Here is a 20,280-nt window from a genome sequence, read left to right on the forward strand (position 1 = left end):
TGGTCAAAGATCAGTTAGCTGTACTTACGTAGGTCTATTTCTGGGTTCTCTATTCTGTTCCATTGATCTATTTGTATATTCTTTCACCGATACCACACTGTCTTGATTACTGTAGCTGACCTAATTTTAAACAATTCATTAAAAACAGTTACATCAAGAAAAATGTATACCATTTATTAAGCCCATTTCCCGACTATAAAACTTTTCATTTCTTTGTGCTCTATTCTAATTTTTATCCAAATGTATATATATTTTTACTTAGTTATGATAAGAATGTATTTAAATTTTGTTTTATCTTTTTAATGTAACATTATTTCATATATACTATGAAATGTATATTTTATTCCAAAATTTTTACTAGTTGCCTAAAATTCCATTAAGTAAATATATCTGACCATTCAGTATTGTTGGTCATTTAATCAGGTTTTATGTGGCTTAGATGATAGAATGCAGGGATCAGAGGTAGACAGATTTGGAGTTGAGTCTTAGTTCTGCCACTTACTAGCTGAATGGCCTTTTTGACCTTCAATTTCCTTATCTCTAAAACAGGGACAATACCTGCCTTACTGGGAAGATTAATGGATATAAACTGTTATACAGAGTGTACTCAGTAGATCTTGTGTAATGATGATGGTGCCATAAATATATTTGTGTAAGTGAAGATTTTCATTTTTTGCCAAATTTTAGGATATATTTTCAGGGTTGACTTTTAAAAAACTGACAAGTAGCTCAGTTGTTTGGCTGATTCTTGTCATTTGGAATGTTGGTCCATTCCTTAAAAAAGTGTCATCATCTCTTCTGTTACTTCCATGATGATTTTTTTTTTTTTCTTTGTCTGCAAAAGAGTATTGGGTTATTTCTCTAACCTATTTATGGTGTTGTATAATGATTATGGCACTTGAAATTCCAGCATCAGTGACAGCTCTCATAAAATTGACATATTGGTTATCTCCACAGTAAATATAAAGTAAGAAGTGCAACCTAGAAACCAGGGGTAGGTTTAGGTAAGTGTTTTAGCCTTTGCATTCTGCTAACACCAGAAAACAAGCAGTTTTTTGCTAAATGGGTTAGTTGTCTCCTAAAGAGACTGGAAATTAGCAACATATTTGGAAATGGATTTTTAAACCCTGAGCCCTTGCCACACATTAGGAGAGCATTAGACTCGCAGTGATCTCCTTCAGAGCCCCCAGTCTACCAAAGTCCTCAGAATAGAAACTAAATGTGAAGTCATGAACAATATTTATTGAGTATCCACTATGTATAGAGTCATGCGGAGAATTAGGAAAAAAAATCACGGACTCAGCTCTTGCCCTTAAGGAACACGCATGATAGTAGGATGAAGCAAATTTTTGATTGTGGATAAACATGTTTTACATTCTTCCTATGCTCACCCTTTCTTAAAAGTTCTTAAAAGTTCACCAAGAAATCACAATTATAGGGGCAGAGTCAAATTCCTACCGAAATATATGGATTTCTCGTGCCTTAAATCCAAAGACAGTGGACAATTAAAGAATACAAGTCAGTGTCATTACAGAGTAGAATAATTTTTATTCCACAGAGGAGATAAAAAACTTAGTAATGGGATATACTGACATAGTAATTGAATGAAAAGGAAGCATAATTGGAGAAAAATAGAACGTCAGAGATGGAAGACAACTTCAAGTCCAGTCCCCTTATACCTACATTCAAACTGCTTAAGGCCAGAAAAGTTAAATAACTTGAAAGGGTAACATAGCTGCAGGGGTGTGTGTACATGGTGGGTTGAGGTGGGCAGGGGAGGAGCACAGTTTTGTGAACTCATGACAGTGTTTCTTAAGAAATGCAGTGACCTCTCAAGCATTTCCATCCCCATCTTATAAATGGAGAAAAAACTTAAATGACATTGTTGCTCAATGGGTTAGCAAGTGTTTGAAATGAGGTCAGTGGCAGCTTTTCATAGCATTCAAATAGGCATAGACAATTTTTACTTTTTTAATAAGTGGCTGATTTTTCAGGAAATAATGTAAATAGTGTGGGAAAGGGAGATGTTTGGTCTGTTGAATGAATCCCATGATAGAAGCCACAACTGAAACTAGCCAAGAGGAGAAAAGAGGAAGGAAAAGGAAACGTATAGAAGGAAGCAATCTACAGTTAGTATGATGGATTGTCAAGAGAAGAATGTGACAAGTGACTTGTCATATTTTTTTTTGTCATTTTTTTATTTAAAGTAATGAATTAAATACAGCCACCTGACCAGAATGTTCCATGATTTAAAGTGGACACTTAGTTGTAAAATAAAATGGAGCAAAATTTCAGAGGTGTTTTACAATGTTGTACTAGAAAGAAAATGCACTTAAAATTTTTATTCTTAGAGAAGGAGGGAATTTGTGTATGTTAATTTCTACCTTTGAGTATAGAAACCATGATGGCAAAAAGAAATTGTTTTTATCTTGGTGTGTGTGTATGTTATGTGGTGTACATCAAGGCAAAGTTGCAAATAAAATGTTGAGAGAAATTGGAAGCTAGGGAAGCACTGTATTACTTCTTAAGGCCCATTTATTATTCCACGGTCATAGGAATTTAGAATCAAAAACAGCTGAGAAATACATTTTAAAATCTTATTTCTTTTAAGAGAATGTCAAATGAAAAGGTCAATTTTATTTGCAAGATCTGGCATTTCAAAACACTTGGAAATGAATTCCTAAAAGCAGAGTTGATTTAGTTTGGTTGGTCTACACCTGCTCCTAACTAGCTGTGCAGGTGTTGCTTTAAAGCAGGCTTTCTGGTTTTGTGAAAGTGCTGTGCACCGTGCATGTGGCCGACAGGCTCTGGAGCTGGAGAAAAAGGGATGATTTTAATTAAGAGTAGATGCCTTTGTGCCACAGTAGTTATGCAGTACATATAAAATGAGCAATAATGGGACATTGCGTCCCATGGGAAGGTGGGATTACAATTGAGCTAATAAATCTTTTATGATCGAAATCTTACTGCATGATTATAGAGCTCTAAAGTTAACTTAGAAACTCTACTGCCTTATGGATTCACAGCTTTATCAGGGGCCTTGAAAAAATGTTCACTGAAAAACTCACTGTTATTGTCTGTAACTCACTGAGGTAGTTGATCACATTTCTGAGGCTAGGAGATCAGTTTTGAATAAGATTGAAATATGTGTATTGTACATTTTTCTTGATAAAATGTACTAGTCTAGAGTTCAGTTAATATGCTTGTAGGAGTTTTGTTAGGGGGTGAAGGTAGGGTATTGACTTGTGATTACACATGACTTAAATTTTTCAGAAAAGCAAATTAAGAAACAAAAAATGGTAGTGAAAAGGTATCTTTCTGCTTTCAAAAACAATGGATTTTCTGAAATTTGTCTTATGGGTATATCCTTCAGCTTCCATGTCCACAGGTAATTTGCTTTTTAAAAAAACAATAGGGAGTGAGCGGGGAGAGGCAGTTCTGAATGCTTAACTGTTTGCATTTTTGTTTAATGGAATTAGTAACTGTGTAGTTGAAAACAGTCTAATAGTTGACCTGCCTCAGTGAGTCAATGTAGATGTTTCTGGATTGACTTAAACAGCTTGGAGGAAGAGTATATTTTGGGGAAATAAAATTGATTTTATACAATCTGCTGATGAACAACAGGGCTTAATGAATGATAGCCTCAAGAAACCCCATTGCAGTAACTTGGATGGATGATCAGGAAAGGGAAGCAAATTTTTCAAGAGGAAAGTTTCTGCTTAAACATGTAATTTTATAGATTAGTATTATTCCCATCCTCCAGAGCTTTCTGCAAGAGGAAAACAATCAACACGCCTGAGTTCCAACATTTCTTGGTAAACTTTTACTGGGTGTCTTCTCTTTCTCTTTTCCTTAAGGTGAGATCTTTTGTCAAGGAAAAAGTAAAACAAAGACATGTGTACTTCTGAGACCTCTGCACAGATGCCAATACACAACTTCTGTCTTCTAAAGCTTTGTAATCAACATTCAGCCCTAAGCCTCTCCTGCCTCCCACAAATGCTTTCCATAATATTCACTGCAGAGGCTTGTACCTAGGAGAGTATATATGGAAGTCCAGAGGCTTATACTGTCAACTTTTTCGGTGATAATGGAGAATTCCATGCTTTTTAACGTATTAGAAAAGGCTTGTTGGGAGAAGCTTATAAATTGGAATGCTGTGTATTCTTAGATGCTAGAATGTATGTCTTTATCTCATCCTGATAAACTGTAAAGGAGTTTAGATCCTTTTCTGTTTTGTAAGGTGTTTTGTATTTATGCCTTCCTCTTTTCCTTTGTTTTCTTGTTCCTACTGGTAGATGTCTAAAACAATGGTATATATGCATATGTGTCTGTGTGTGTGTGTGCTTTGTCTCAAGATGTTTTGTATGTTATTGGGGTACAGAATGTGGTTGTAGTCAGATGCATGGATACATCCAGCCAGGGTGAGATTGCTGCTTTTTGTTTAAGTTCCTGATGACTTCGTGTATGCCTTAAAAATCATAATCAAGAGCATCTCATTACTGTTTGTGATACGAGAACCACATGATACTGCTCATCAATAGAGTCATTAATTGACAAAAACCTCACTTACAGTTTCTTTTCCAGATTCCTTTATTTGTTCTCTGTGATTGGACTAGGTGACCTTTAGATTTCTCTCAACTCTGAGAATCTTTGGCAATTTCTGTCATTTGATTTCGTACTCCTTAATATGATCTAAACGACATAAAAGATATTATAGGATGCAAAATAGTTGTTGTTCAGTCAAGGCAGAAGCCATCAGTTCACACTGGGTCTCTTCTATCATGTCAATAAATCTATACCCTTACAGTGTAGTTTGGCCTCTTGAGATTTGTCCATTTTCCAAAGTATAAAAAGAGACCTAGCCTTTGAAGTATCAAGGTTGATGGTTTCATTCCTCAGGCTAGGTGAATTCTTTTTAAAATATCCCATTTTACATTTCACACAGCAGGAGCTTCTTATTGAGAAGAACTATGAGAATTTGAGAATGTGGGCTTTGATGGCCCCTGCACAGCTCTTTAAAAATGTGTTATTATTTATTACTTTCAAGCATCAGTGGTAAACCTCACAATTTAAAAAAACACAAACAAACCTTTTTGCAGGCATACACCTTTCTGTGCTGTTAGAAAGCAGGTTATGTATTTTGAGAGGACACTAGCTCAGGGTGACTTGTTTCTTAAGGCTTATCACTCTCGTCTCTGACAGTTGTGTTTTGTTTAGCTAAGTCGCATGAAGCAGGGATCTGAAGATAAGCATCAAAGATATGCTACAGCAATGGTGATAATTCCACATACCAAATTTTATAATAATGTCTGTAAAGGAGCAGGTACCCTTCACAAGGACCTTCCTGGGACAGACACCCCCCTCCCCACCCCATGTCCTCTGCCTGCCTCTTGTTTGTAAAAAGGCTCTAGTCTCCCAGATCTTCCCTGAGTTCCAAAGAGCAGATTCAAACAGCTGCTAACTAGGGAAGTGAGGGAATGTACAAACAAAGGAAGAACAAGCCCAACTTAATTTTTTTCATAATTGTTATCTTAAACCAATGTCTTGATTTATGACCCCAAACTGTCGAGATAATGTTCTGTGGGTTCAACCAGCTGGCCCCAAGTGGACCTGAACTTGATGACAGGGGAGGATCAATTAAAAACTGAAACTCCTAAACCATTCACTGAAGGCTCTGAGTATATAATACAATGTTGCAACCATTGCTTTTGCTCTCTCCTAGAAAAAGTTACAAAACACAGACCCTGGCTGCTATTCCATAGCAATGGAATGAAGGGTTGACAGTGGGGAATTACCGCCATGGCATAAGCTCCTGAATAAAGCAGCTTTTCCGTTTTCACCAACACTTGTCTCTCAAGTATTGGTCTTTCCAGCAGTGAGCAGTCAAACTTGGGTTCAGTACCAGCCTCATCTAGTTACATGTCCTTTCAGAGAGCAGGTGACACTAACCGGCTTGAGTGTGAGTGGTCATTAGTTTCATTATTTGTTAGTAGGAAAGGGGAGTCCAGGAAGGTTATGTGACTTTCTTGCTAGCTCCCAGTGACTCAGTAAGAAGAGACCCGTGCTCCTAAGGAAGCTTGTGGTCTCCCTGTGAAGCTCAGTAGTCCAAGCAGAGCAATACATCCTCCCAGTGGTTCCTGCTGGGTGCTGTGACTGTGAAAGTGTTACTTCTGATTTACCAGTGGGCGTTGTTATACATTTAGTTATCACAATATGCTCTGGGTCTTTTATGTGGAGATTTAAGCCTTAAAACAAAACACCAAACCAAAACAAAGAATCCTGTTATCCAAGTATATGTCTCTCTCTCTCTTCCTTTTTCTCTTTTAGAAAAATACTTTATGGTAAAAACACAAACTAATGTGAATGGTAACTGAAAAAGCATTGCTTCCTTCTAGAAAACCACTAAGATTTGCATAAACCACTTGACTGTCTGGTAAATGATTATCTGCTCTGTCAGTCTCTGGGGACTTTTAACATGAGGTTATTTATATTTTTATAGATAAGGAAAGTTCTAAATTTGAAGGTGGGTATCTGTTAAACTCTCTAAACAATGACAGCTTGTAAAACTGGATTTTCCAAAAGTCTTTAAAAAGTCAGTAAAAACAACCTCTCCTGTATTCTGGTAACCACATGAATAAAATTAAAGGCACTGAAAGATTTTGAATTTGTGCTGTGTACAGCCTGTTGATTGTTTGCCTTTTAGTAAAACTGAGATGTGTTAAGGCTAAATACTCAAAATACACCAATCTGAGAACTGCAAAGGAAGTTTAAAGAAATTTCTATTATCACCCTTAAAGCATCCATGAGAAGGCATTTACAGCAATATAAAATACAACCTGGCTGCTTCTGTTTGATATTTTGCCTGTAGAAGTAGATTACCTGAGAAGCCTTGAGAAAGAGATTGATATAATACAGTGTTGGAATCTTGCTGGGATGCACTTCTGGAAGAGCAGACATTTTTGTAATTAAGTACATGTCCTACTGATAGTAAAATAATAGCCACCTTTGAACTTATCATTATTTATTATCTAGCAACTGCAAGCATAATATATTAAACTATGGATTGCTGAAGCCTGGCAGTATTATAGGTAAATTTGCATACACTGTAACTGGTGCTTTTTCCTATATCTAATTTTCAGGTACAAATAGCTTGAAACAGTTTCTTTCATTTGGGGTTGGCACATAGCTACACTTTTTATTTTCACTTGGACTTATACAATACCATGTTTTATCTAGGGTTGTAATGTATCACGAATTCTCTTGATTGATCTTTGGGTAATATTAGTACCTTCAGAGTCAAAGGGGTCGCAGTCAAAACATGTCTTCATGTAGACAAAGGACAGAGTACTAAGACTGATCCATTATCATCATCATCATCATCACGGCTGACATTTCTTGAGGCCCCATGTATATTCATCTAATCCTCATAGCAATCTTGGGAGGCTCTCGTAGCTTCGCAATTCCAGTTTAAAACCCTTGGGGTCAGATGTCTTTCAGTATTCAGAAGTTTTTGGAGTTTAGAAAGGTAATCAGGGCAAATGCCACATATTACAGAAAATCTCCAGTGGGATCAGGAAAGCACCTCAAAAGCAAGCCCATTAGTATTTTTTCAGGGAAGCATATGAATAGTTATACTATTTAAATAGAATAAATAAAAGTCATAAACACTTTCATATTAATTCAGGTCAGGTCTTGCCACTAGGTGACTTTGGGTATTATCTTACGAATACATTTTTGTTTTACTATTATTTTTTCTGAGCTTTTTGGTAAATACCAAATAAATAAAGTTAATAACAGACACCAGATTTTCACTCTTGTTTTGGAAAAATAGAAGAACCATGGTGTCTATACAGTATCAGAGAACCCCTCCTTTTTATTATCCCCCATGAATTACACTGGGTGCTTAGGCTGTCATTATTCTTCTGCTTTCTATAGATAGTCATTTTTCTCAAAGCCGTGTAAGAATCATATTTCACACAGAATGAATGGAATTTAACAAGATGAAATATCACAACTAAAAACAAAGTTCAAACTCCTCAGGGATTGAGGCATTGTGTCTTAGCTGACAAGCATTTAGTTAGCGAAGCAGTCAATGAGCTGACAATGTGAAGGGGCCACTAGCATGTGAACGTGATCTTCAGGTATAAAGCAGGAGTGTAACATTTAGAATGTGAGAGTTAGTCAAATCTCACTGTCTTCAGACCATATCTGGAGTCTTGTCTTCATTTCTGGATGGCATATTTTAAAGGGATGCAGGCAGTGTGAAATCTTTTCTAGGTAGATTGATCAGAAGGGTGAAAGGACCCAAAGCCATGTCATACAAGGTACAGATATAGTGATTGGGCAGGTTTAGTTGAGTCTCTTGCCAGCTTCTAGCAATATCTGACTATAGTACCTGCTCAAATGCGTAATTTTAGCTTAAGATTGATGGACTGCCAGCTCTATGCCACCTCCTGAGTTATGAAAAGACATGGACCCTGCCTTTCACGGGCTCTAAGTCTAATAGAGGACACAAATGTATACAGCTATTTACAATACAATGTGATAAGTGGAACAGTAGACACAGTATAGAGAGGCAGCACAGAAATTATGATTTGCTCTTCCTGTGATGATGGGAGATGGGAAGCTAAAGCTTTCAAAGAGAAACTGAATTCTGAACTGGGTTTTGAAAAAGAAATTAAGTGAATGAAATGAGAAGATTGAGAAAGGACAGTATAGGCTTGTTCAAATATTTGAAAGGATATCACGGATAAAAAGGATTGAAATTATTCAGTCCCATCCAGGGACTCGGGACCAGTTGGGGTAGGGTACAGGGAGACAGATTTAGGCTCAGTCTTAGAAGGAGGCTTTAATAGAGCTGTCCAAAGGCTTCTTTGGAACATTCAGAGTTTCCAGTGTCTGGATGTGTTAAAGTACAGACAAGTCAGCTGTTTGGCAGCAATAGTGCAGTAGTATGGAGGGGGGTGTGTGTGTCATGCAATGGTTAGAGAAACATAGTGAAGTACTTAAGGACATGGGTTCTAGGATCACACTTCTAGAACTGACACTTCTGCCTACTGGCTCTGTGATCTGAGCTAGAATTTTTATGAAGTTAACATAAAAGTGCTCAGAACAGCACCTGTTACCTAATAAGTGCTCAAAAGGAACTAATAAATATTAGCCACTATTGTTGTCATTGGAAGGGTGGTTGTTTGACATATTCTTTGAAGTTCACCTTACCTTGACAGATTTTGGGTTTCTAATTGTGTAACTGTGTGATGATATTCCTGTGAATTAAGAGGATGGAAATGAGGAACTGAAGCAAAAATAAAATTGTGATAGTTAACAGTTCAGCAGTTGAGATAGGAATAAAACTCTGGTCTCTTGAACTAGGGTTTATTGCTCTACTAACTACCTTGATTTGTCCTTTTAGGGCCTTGGAATTCTTCTACCTACACATCTGGAGTATTTTTAGGAGAGGCTGGTACTGTACAACTCTCTGTAGCTCATGTTTTTCTTTGTCTTACAGATAAAGTGGCTTCATGAATAGGAATGCCTGCCAGATACCAGAATTGGAGGTGATGGATGAAGATCGGCATATTGAAGAAGTCTTGGATAAGTTTGTTAATTGTCACGAGCAAACATATGAAGAATTTCTGAGCACTTTCACTCATCTTTCAAAAGGTAAAATGGAGACGTAAACTTTCTATAGCAGCTGAGACAATGAATTTTATTATAGTTTTATGTCTTTGCTGTCTTTTTCAGAAAGACTATTGAATGAGCATTCATTCATTCTATCTCTTTGATCAGGTAATTCTCATCAGGGCGTTTGCAACTGATGCATGTAAATACTAACATTTTTATCCAATCAAGAGTTGTATTATGGAGTCAGAGCCATTGAATTTGAGAACTGAAGAGGACTTGAGAAGTCATTTAGTATAATCCCTTCGTTTTATTTTTGAAGAAACACAAGTGCAAAAAGTGGAGGTTTTTAAAAGCGTATTGAAAACATTGAAGAAATCTAGCATAGTGTAGGATGTTTTTTGTACACTGCACACTTTTGGATTCTGCCATAGCCACTTTCTGCCTTGGGGGGAGGTCATTGAGTAAAGAGGGGATAATAGTAGTACCTTAAAGGTTGATGAAGGTTATTTGAGATAATCCATGTGAAACTGTTAGCATAGTGGCTAGCACATACATGCTTAATGAAGGCTAGGTATTAGTATTATTGTTGTTGTTGTTGTTGTGATGATGATGACGCTATGTTTTCTGTAGAATGGAAACAACCTTTTAGACCGGAGTGATAACTAAAACCCTAAGGGCCAAACCCGTGCTGTGTGTTTCTCGTGATGTGTTTGGTTGCCTCATGCAGTATTGTTGTTTTATTGAGCCAATAGTTAAAAGTTGGAAATTTTACATAAAGATCTTGATTTGCTTTTTTTTGCTGATTAAGTGAGAAGGTCGGTTACCTCTTATTTCCCTGATGGCAATATCAGCTGGAGTTCAGGAGCCCTTGCCATGTGACCTCCCTCGTTGGACACACTCTCTGGCTCTCACACACTCGAAAAACCTGTGTATACCCTGCCTGCTTCCTTCCCTTAAGTGGCTCCCGTAGGCATTGAGTTCTTGCTCTCAGCCTTGGTCCTTTCTGGGTCATGGGATCCACATTCGGGAGACTGTTGACTCAGCTCTTAAGCGGAGTCCAGTGTGCATCTGGTCATGACAATCTCAGGATACCTGACTTCATGATTTGAAGTCATAGTTCATGTGTCCTTAAGAAATGTAAAAGAAGGGTAGTTATAATGAAGAAAAGGAAAAGTGATTCCAACCTGATTCTTTTATTGTGCTAGGTAGTGGGAATATCATTATCTATTTTGTTTACACTTAAGGGAAATAGAGAATTTAGGAAATTCTTGTTAACTTGGGCTGTGAATGATCTATTTTGGCATGATACGTGGATCAAATTAATCTTGATGATGGACAAATCATCTTTCAATCTATGCACATGGATTTAGGAAGATGCTTGCTTTCTCTGAGCCTAATGATTTAGTTCCATGTTTTCCAGAGCCAAACATGGCAGTATGACTGGCTGGGGTAGGGTATGGGAACAAGGGTAAAACTGGCAGAATTAATGCATTTTGGTATGCCAGTGGCATTTTGATAATCCAAATTATTTCGGAAATTTATTCAGAAGGCTGACTTTATTTTTGTACTCTGAAAGACTAAGAACTTCTTGCAAGGACTTGGATATTTTAAGGAGGTTATGCTGTTTTTGTTTTTGGGATAAGGGGTCTATTCTTTTTTCAAATTTCTGTATGCTCATTCCATGCTGAGAGAAACTGTTTCAGATGTGGTGACTTCATTTTGAGTTCAGTTTTAGGCCCCAAACTGAGCTGAAATAAATGATGACACAAGTCATATAAACTGCATCTCCAAGCACACTAGTTTTTTCCCTTTCAAAATGTCCCTAGGCGCCAGTTCACATTATAAACTAATGACCTGAAAAAATTCCTCCTACAGCAAAGATTTGTGAGTGGAAAAATATGTCTTAAATCAGTAAGTGTCCTTTTTTCCCCCAGAAACATTTAAATACCTTCTGCAAAACCAAAGAGTACTTAGGGTCAGGCCTAAGAGTTGAATGATAGCCAGCAGAATTGATCAGTCAATGTGTTCTTTTTGTTAGTTCTGTTTGACGGAAGACATGAAAGCTGTTTCTTCAAAGTTTTCTCCTTCTTTCCAGCCCTTCATTTGTCTTAGTGTATTTGGTTGTTTTGCTGATATGTAGTGGAATCTTTTCTGTGTTAAACTGGCCATCACCACATATACTTATGTACATTTCTTTAGTAAGTTTAGTATCTCAAGTACATTACCATTTCCACTGATTGACTGTTCTATTTATTTTTATAATAGTTATATGCCAGAATGTTTATGGGATTCATCTTCTTTCCAAGAGTGTTAAAGGGGTCAGTAATCCTATTAAAAATATTTCCCTGGAAAAAATTAAACTGTAACCTTATTGAAGAAATTCACATTACTGCTTCAGATGCTTGGTGGAAAACAGTTGGAAACTGTTAATATTGTACCATAACTGTAACTGCAGTACATTTATGTTGACCATGTTTTGCAGTTTTTTTAAAAAGCAGCTCTGGTTTTAATAATCACAGCGCATAGTTGATGATAACTCCAGTGTCTTGTCAGAATGTTTAAAGAGACATATTATGTATTAGTTTTAAGCAGACATTTATAATTGAATTCTTAATTTAGTGTCATCAGTTCAAGAAAGTAAGACCGAGTTTAAGATTTGTATTCGAAAATCAGCATGCAGATTTTGGTTTTGTTCATTATCAGTGAAGACATTATATTTTTGACATTACTGTGGATAATGATAAGAGGCTGACTTTCAATCTTTGGTATTTCAGTTTCTTTGTGAATATAGTTAATTTATACTAGACTATTTGTCTAAAGGAAAAAATGCTTCTTCCTCCTTATCTGTTATGTTTCCATCTTTTTTTAGGTTACAAAAACACAGATATAAATAATTATACTTGATTTTCTGTTCATGCATTCATTCATTTATTCATTCAGTAATCCTCTGTGTGTCTTGTTATAATCTGAGTTTCTTGTTTTAGATGCTAAGGATTCAAAAACAATTAAGATATAGTTTGTGTTCTCAAGCACTCATAGTCTCACACACACACATACACACACGTACACACACACACATACCATTATTGTTATGATTTTGTGCTTCAGGTTAAATGATTAATTTCCATTAAGGTAGCCAATTTTACCAACTTCAGCTTAAAATGCTTTGGAAATTGAAATGAATCTACTGTGATTTTATGATTAACTCTTAAATAGGACTTTGTATTTCATTCTCTCATTTCATTCTTAAAATACCTAGGATCCAGATTTACCAGTTTCTGTATTACCACACCCTAGGATCCAGATTTACCAGTTTCTATATTACCACATAATAATAGCTTTTTACTCAACTGCCATATTTATCTACTTTAACCTATTTTCTTCTGTCAAAATCAAAGATCTTGTTTCTGATTTTGATGTGTAATTTTGTTTCTTGTTTTCTTTATGCCATTCTCATTTCACTTTCAATACTTCATGCTTTTAGCATTTTATTGTTCTTTCAACATATATTTGAAAAAATAAATCCTGTCATCTCAGTCTCCCTTTCTCCCTTCACACTTGTTAATATTTGAATTAAATTCCCCCTTAGAACATTGTGTGTCTGAATGTTCTGGACAAATGGCTATGCCTGTGGCTTTATAACCTGGTGGTGGTCTAGTCTTTGATTGTCCCAAACTCTTAGTTTCAAAACCTCTGAATAGGTTTCAGTTTTTCTTAGGTTTTAATAATCTTAATAATCATGAGAGAGTTTGACCTTCTCTTATTGATAAGCAGCTAACATTTGTTAAGTACTAGGTATTATGCTTAGCACTTTACCTGGGTCATCTCAATCTTTGTAATTACCTAGTGAATTTCTTTTTTACATTTTAATTTTTATTATTTTTATTATTCTCAACTTACAGATGAGGAAACCAAGGCTTAAGGTTAAGTAAATTGCTATTATGGACTAAATTGTGTCCCTTCAAAATTTATCTGTTGCAGCCCTAACCAGTAAGGCAACTGTATTTGGAGACAGAGCCTTTTAAGAGGTAATTAAGATTAAATGAGGTCATAAAGGTGGGGTCCTAATTCGGTATGACTGGTGTCCTCATAAGAAGAGACACCAGGGATGCCTGTCCACAGAGAAAACACCACAGGAGGACACAGCGAGAAGGCAGCCATTTGCAAGCTAAGGTGAGGGGCCTCAGGAGAAACCAGACCTGCCTACACCTTGATCTCGGACTTCTAGCCTCCAGAAGTGTGGGAAAATAAATTTGTGTTGTTTCAGCCACCTTGCCTGTGGTATTTTGTTATGGCAGCCCTAACAGAATTGCCTAAGGTCGTGTAACTAGTTAGTGATGGCATTGGATTATGGGCCTAGTCATTGTGGCTCCAGAGCCCGTACCCTGAACCATGTTGCTTTTCTGCCTTCCATACAGCATCGGGCAGTTCTCAAGGTCTGGGATTCACGGGCATGTGGATAACGTGAGCCATAGGAATGGATGTGCTACCCCAAAACGCTTACACTCTGTACTTCTCCAGAGTGTAAGCTCCATGATGGCTGATTGCTTGGGGGTTTTGTTCACCATTATTATTCTAGTGTCTAAAGCAGTGTCTGGTAATGTAGAATAAATCAATGCTTAATACATATTTGTTGAATAAATGAAACAAAAAGAAAATAAGAGAACGAAGGATGTCAGAAACACAGATAGGAGGGCCTCAGACCAACCCTAAAGAACATCCACAGTTAGTGGCTAGGCACAGGAAGAAGAGCCCGCGAAAGGATGCCCTGATGTCATGATGCCCCGAGTTTGGATTTGATATACTAGCTAACTGGGAACCATAGTAGAATTTCAACACACACACACACACACACACTGCAAGTGATTTTGAAAAATAGAGGCAAAGAAGGAGAGAAGCAGCTAGAGTCAGGGAGACTGGCTTAGCTAGGAGGCTGAGCAGAAATGCATATACGGTTGCAGCGGACTCCACTAGGGCCGTGGAGGAGGAAATGGAAAGGAAAATAGGGCCAATGCAAGTGAGAGTGACAGTACTTGGTAACAGGTGACTGACAGAGGATTAGGGAAAAGAAACAAAGATGAGTCACAAGTGTTTTGCCTGGAGATCCTGAGGCCCACCGAGGCCAAGTGACTTGTTCAAAGTTCTCATTTCAGGAGCCTTTTATTTTTTCCCTTAATGAGTGTATGTTCTGTCAAGAGCTCAGGATCTTGGGCTGGGACTGGGTTTACACTTCTGGACTGATAAATTTTGAGTTGTCAGTTCAGCCAAAGGAATATCACCACTCACACTTGACAACTTCTGAAAAATGTAATTAAAAATGAAACTGGTGACAGCACATAAAACAGCATGTTTCCGAAGTTGACATATCATTTTGGTCCCCAAAGCTATTTTGAATTAGAACGTTAGAAATGCATCTTTAAACTTCCAAAGTGGGACGAAGAGTCTTTTCCCCATCTGAAGAATGAATTTAAAATCTGCTGTAGAAAAATACCCCAGAGAAAAATAGAGAAAGCAGCTGGCCCTCTTACCAATTTCAGAGCAGAAAAGGAATTTCAGTAGAGCATAAAAACAGCTTTCTCTCATAAAGAAAACACAACAACAAAAAATAATCCTCGCTGTGAAGCCTTTTGCAGTTGTTTTGTGTCGAGTATTAGATAGAGACCGGCAGGCTTAGCATTGTTTTGACACCCTTGCACCTGGCAGATTGCCTGCCAGCGGAAGTTGGAAACGAACTGACCAGCTTTATGCTTCCAGGTGGCACTTAAGCCACATTTTCTGCGCTGTTGTTATCAGTCATTTAATTCCCTACTGAATATTGAGTGGTGTTTTTAGTTCACAGGCCATTTGCAGTGTCTTTCTGTTTCCTTTTTTACATTAGCCACATTAAGAAAAAAAGGCAACTTGGGAAGCACTTTTGCAAATGTGAGTTTAACAGTAAAGTGCACTATTGAAAATAGCACAGCAAGTAGCAGTAAACTTGCTTTAACTTAAGACATAGACCACTGGGATGTTAAATTCAAGAGAAATTTGTAGAAGGCATCATATGAGGACTTGGTAATAAAAGCAACTAGGCAATTTAAAAAAAAAAAAACCCACCTAATTAACCTGGCATCCCAGGGGAGAGAATAAGGAAGCAGTTATTGATTGATTGATTGATTTTTTTTTTTTTTTGGTATTGCTGAAAGGACTAAAAGGAGAAGAAAAAAAGCTCATGGTTTTATACTGATCATACATTTAGTAGCTATCTGTATGTGACTTATTTATCACAGCATAACATCAAATATCACATAGAACACTGAAGGAGAAAAAAGTATTGGATGAAGTCAACTACTTTATAGCAGAGTCCTATGGAAGAAGCATCACCAGCTGTTTAACCTGTTCTTTCTCTTTGGGGGACCATCTGCAAACTGTCATTAAACAATTTTCATTTGTTTCTCTATTTCTTTTGTCATCACTAAATCACTTCACTTAGGGAACAAATTGACAAATTATGAAACACAGAAAACTGCTGGTTCAGTTGCAGAAGGAAATTTCCCCCTCTCAAATTATGATGGATTTTGAGCTGATCAAGCCATTTTGTTTTAGAGATATTACCATAAATCTTCAGCCGCAGTTGTTACAATTCGTATTCATTTTACACATGAATATTTGGTCCATAGATAGTCATTTGTTTTCTCTGCTGTAGTCTAGGTGTAATTGGATAAGGAAAGAAAAAGTATTTAAGTATTTACAACATTTTGAATTACAATCATTACATTTATTTTCGGCAGTGTTTCTAACACATATTTTCTTGCAATAAATATCTTTTCTAGTGTGTTTTCTCAGTAAAACACACATAAGATATTATGTGAAGTTTTAAATTTGACTTATGTCCAAATAAATGAATCATTTTATTTCTCTCTGTATAACTTTTCAATACACACACATATACATATATATTATATAGTATATTTTATATGTACATATAAATTAGAGAGGTGAACTTTCTTAGGCAAATGGAATTTTGAACTTTTCCAAAACACAAGCAAAGAATTACTGGTAGGGCTTCCCTGGTGGCACAGTGGTTGAGAATCTGCCTGCCGGTGCAGGGGACACGGGTTTGAGCCCTGGTCTGGGAAGATCCCACATGCCGCGGAGCAACTAGGCCCGTGAGCCACAATTACGGAGCCTGCGCGTCTGGAGCCTGTGCTCCGCAACAAGAGAGTCCGTGATAGTGAGAGGCCCGCGCACCGCGATGAAGAGTGGCACCCGCTTGCCACAACTGGACAAAGCCCTCGCACAGAAATGAAGACCCAACACAGCCATAAATAAATAAATAAATAAAATTAAAAAAAAAAAAAGAAAAGAAAAAAGAATTACTGGTAGCCAAAGAAACTTTTAAGATGGTTACTATCAACCTTTAAGTAGCCAATTTAAACAATATTAAGTGCATGCGCATTTGTTTCATATGCATTTTTCTTTAATTTTTACTTATTGTCAATATGTTGTTATACTCGATGGAAAAGAGTAAATTACTGGACTTCAAACTGAGGTGGTCATGAGACTGTGTCCTTTGATTCAGTGAATGGGTACATATTCACATCTGGATGGTTTTAGCAAAATGTTCTTTCAGCCATAGAACAATAATATTTTCTTTGAAATGGTCAGCTAAACCCAAAGGGATACAAACAGGAAACTTTATTTTAACCAAACTCATATCTTCCTTATATGAAAATCCAACCACAGTCAGTCTAGTATGAGAATTTTTTGTGTCTTTTTCTTCTTGCTATTTGGATTCATTCCAGGTGGGATAGATCGAAGTGAACACTAGTTAGCTTACTCTGCAGCCCATTGCTCCCTTAGCACAGTGAGGAACCATTGTACCATTTTCATGTTCTTTCCGGACTTAGCCTGCCTTTGTATTAGTTTTTGTAGTGTGTGAATACCTGATTAGAAAAAAGGGATTGTGAATCAAGTACCATTTTCTCTTTTTTTCCACCTTCTCCAAATTAGACTTTGTGTGACTTATAGCCAGTCATCTAATTTCTGGGTATTGGGCTTAGTCCCTAATTGTAGTATCAATCCAGTTCTTGCTAATGTTGAGATCATTTCTGTATTGACTGTATTCCTGCTATAATTCAGGCATTGAGCTAGAATCTGGGAATACAAGATGAATGAGACAGAAATATGTTGTTCTTATTTATTTCTGTGTGCTGGGTGTTCCAAATGCTCTAGATGTGTGAAGGCACAATAGCAATCTATATGTTTGTAGACTACGTACAGTTACAGGTTGATTGATTGGTAAGGCAATGCATAAAACAGTATCCAGAATATTGCCTTTGGTTTTCGAGTCTCAATTTTAGATTGAATAAACACTTAATATGAGTTAAGAAAAGAGCAATAAGAATGCTTAGAACAGCGGATTTAGAGACTTTTTCTTCTTTTTTTTACTTCAAGCTTTTTTTGTATTCAAGGGATGTCTTGGAGCACTCTGAAAAAAATGAGGGAGTGTGAAAGACATGTATAATTTAAGTCTGTTCTTGCATTGCTCTCATATGCCAATGTATGAGTCCTATATTATTACAGATTTATATAGAAGAGGTTATTCTACCTCATAAAGTTTGAAAACTTCTAGGAAGCATTTATTTATAAAGGAGACAGAAAAAAATTACTCCAGCTTTCTCCAAGCTATATGAATAAAAGAGGTTGTCTTGAGTAGATGCATCTTTGTGTAGGCAGGCAGTAGGGCATGATCTCAAGGTGAAGGGAAATTTCTTAGGTTGGAGGAATTTAGTTTTATGAAGAATTTAGTATACTGCCCTTATATTTCTTATTTTGTTGTGGGCAGGACCAGTGTAATGGAAAGGATGCTATTCTAATGTAGGATGCAGAAGACCTGGTCCAGGCATTTATTAACTCTTTGAGACTGCAGTCCTGCCACTTACTCTCTCTGAATCTATAAATCAGGGATAATTCTGTCTGCTTGGTGTCTCGTAGTTATGCAGAGAATCAGATGAAATATACATGAAGATACTTGATAAGTTTTGAAGATTTACTCAAGTGTTATGACTATGGGGACTATTTATTATTTAAAAGAGGAGCATCAAGGTTAAATATTAAAGAAATCTTGATTATACAATATAAAAAATGTAAAATACTGTCTACAGTATTTTATATTTTTATAAAATTTTATATATTTCAGTATAGTTTTCCACACCTCTTCCTTGAAGTAGTTAAAACCAATTATGTATAGTATGTATTGTGTAGTATCTATGTATAGTGTGTATTGTATAGTGTAACACTATACAATGCAGGGAATAATCCTACACTGGCCTCTGGTGGATGGACTAAATAATATGTCTACACATAACCTTCAGGCAAAGGTATTTATGTGTTTTGACAAAGATGAGGTATCAGAAACTTCTTTTTAGTTCTAAATTTTTAGATTCTGCTCCACAGAATCTTTACTTGGGGCTCTTACCTTGAGTATATGCAAAGATCACCTGGGAGATGCTTATTAAAATGCAGCTTCCTGGGGATCAATCCCCCAATTCTGAATTACTAGTTCTAGTGTGCAGCCCAGGAAGCTTGACTTTCAGACCAGCTTTGAGAAGCACCCTAAATGAGATTAAGGAGGGGCATGGGAAGATGGATGAATTCATCAAAATTCTGTGCTTTTGTATATATAGTATTTCTCTAGGATTAAGTTCCATAGCTTTCATGAAATTGTCCACACTCTTCACCCAAAGTGTAAGAACAATTATTTTACTTTAAATATAACTTTAGTTTAATGTTATCATTTTATATTATTTAAAAGATACTTTGACAGTGAAAAAGCATGACATGTTACAGGAATGATTTTTTAATTGAAATATAGTTGATTTACAATGTTGTGTTAATTTCTGCTATACAGCAAAGTGACTCAGTTATACACATATATACGTTCTTTTAATATTCTTTTCCATTATGGTTTATCCCAGGATATTGAGCATAGTTCCCTGTGCTCTACAGTAGGACCTTGTTGTTTATCCATTCTAAATGTAATCATTTGTATCTACTACTCCAAACTCCCAGTCCATCCCTTTCCCACCCCACTCCCCCTTGGCAACCACAAGTCTGTTCTCTATGTCTGTGAGCCTGTTTCTGTTTCATAGATAGGTTCCTTTGTGCCATATTTTAGATTCCACATGTAAGTGATATCGTATGGTATTTGTCTTTCTCTTTCTGACTCACTTCGCTTAGTATGATAATCTCTAGTTCCAAAAAATATGGAACACTTCACCCATTTGTGCGACATGTTTGTGCAAGGGCCGTGCTAATCTTCTCTGTATTGTTCCAATTTTAGTATCTGTGTTACCAAAGCAAAGCACTACAGGAATGGTTTTACTTTGATCTTGCTAATCTCTGATACAGAGGCTAGGATATAATAGCATACAGAATTTTAGGGTGGGCTTTGGTTCAGCATATATTCTGTCCCAAGTCTGAAGGATTATAGTGCATGTGTCTGCAGGCCAAAGTTACCCAATCACAGGGAAATCTGTCTACTTCTACTGTTGCCAGAAGAGTATCTGAGTATTTTGCCATTAGCGAGTGCGCAGGCAAGAGACTTGGGAGACCACATGGGCTATGAAGGCATCGTGTTGCATGTACTTTTAGGAAATGCCCCTCCAATAATTT

General features: G+C 36.7%; 1 protein-coding gene and 1 non-coding gene across 7 annotated transcripts in view; one reads left to right on the forward strand and one right to left on the reverse strand.

Moving 5' to 3' along the window:
• The window catches only part of IFTAP (intraflagellar transport associated protein), a 57,697-nt gene that overhangs the window by 6,633 nt on the left and 30,784 nt on the right, over nt 1–20,280 (forward strand). For 4 of the 6 annotated variants that reach the window (XM_068555209.1, XM_068555212.1, XM_068555211.1 and 1 more), the window contains exon 2: nt 9,509–9,663. In XM_068555209.1, the coding sequence (XP_068411310.1) occupies nt 9,522–9,663 (142 nt within the window). In that variant the 5' untranslated portion in view covers nt 9,509–9,521. Of the gene's footprint in view, nt 1–9,508; nt 9,664–20,280 lie in introns of those variants that run through there. The other 2 variants (XM_068555207.1, XM_068555208.1) reach the window with 1 other exon arrangement.
• Nucleotides 19,866–19,973, reverse strand: LOC137772769 (U6 spliceosomal RNA). Its single transcript, XR_011075572.1, has one exon. It is a non-coding gene; the product is annotated as a U6 spliceosomal RNA (small nuclear RNA).

This window comes from Eschrichtius robustus, chromosome 11 (genome assembly GCF_028021215.1).
Source record: "Eschrichtius robustus isolate mEscRob2 chromosome 11, mEscRob2.pri, whole genome shotgun sequence".
In the NCBI taxonomy this organism is placed as follows: domain Eukaryota; kingdom Metazoa; phylum Chordata; class Mammalia; order Artiodactyla; family Eschrichtiidae; genus Eschrichtius; species Eschrichtius robustus.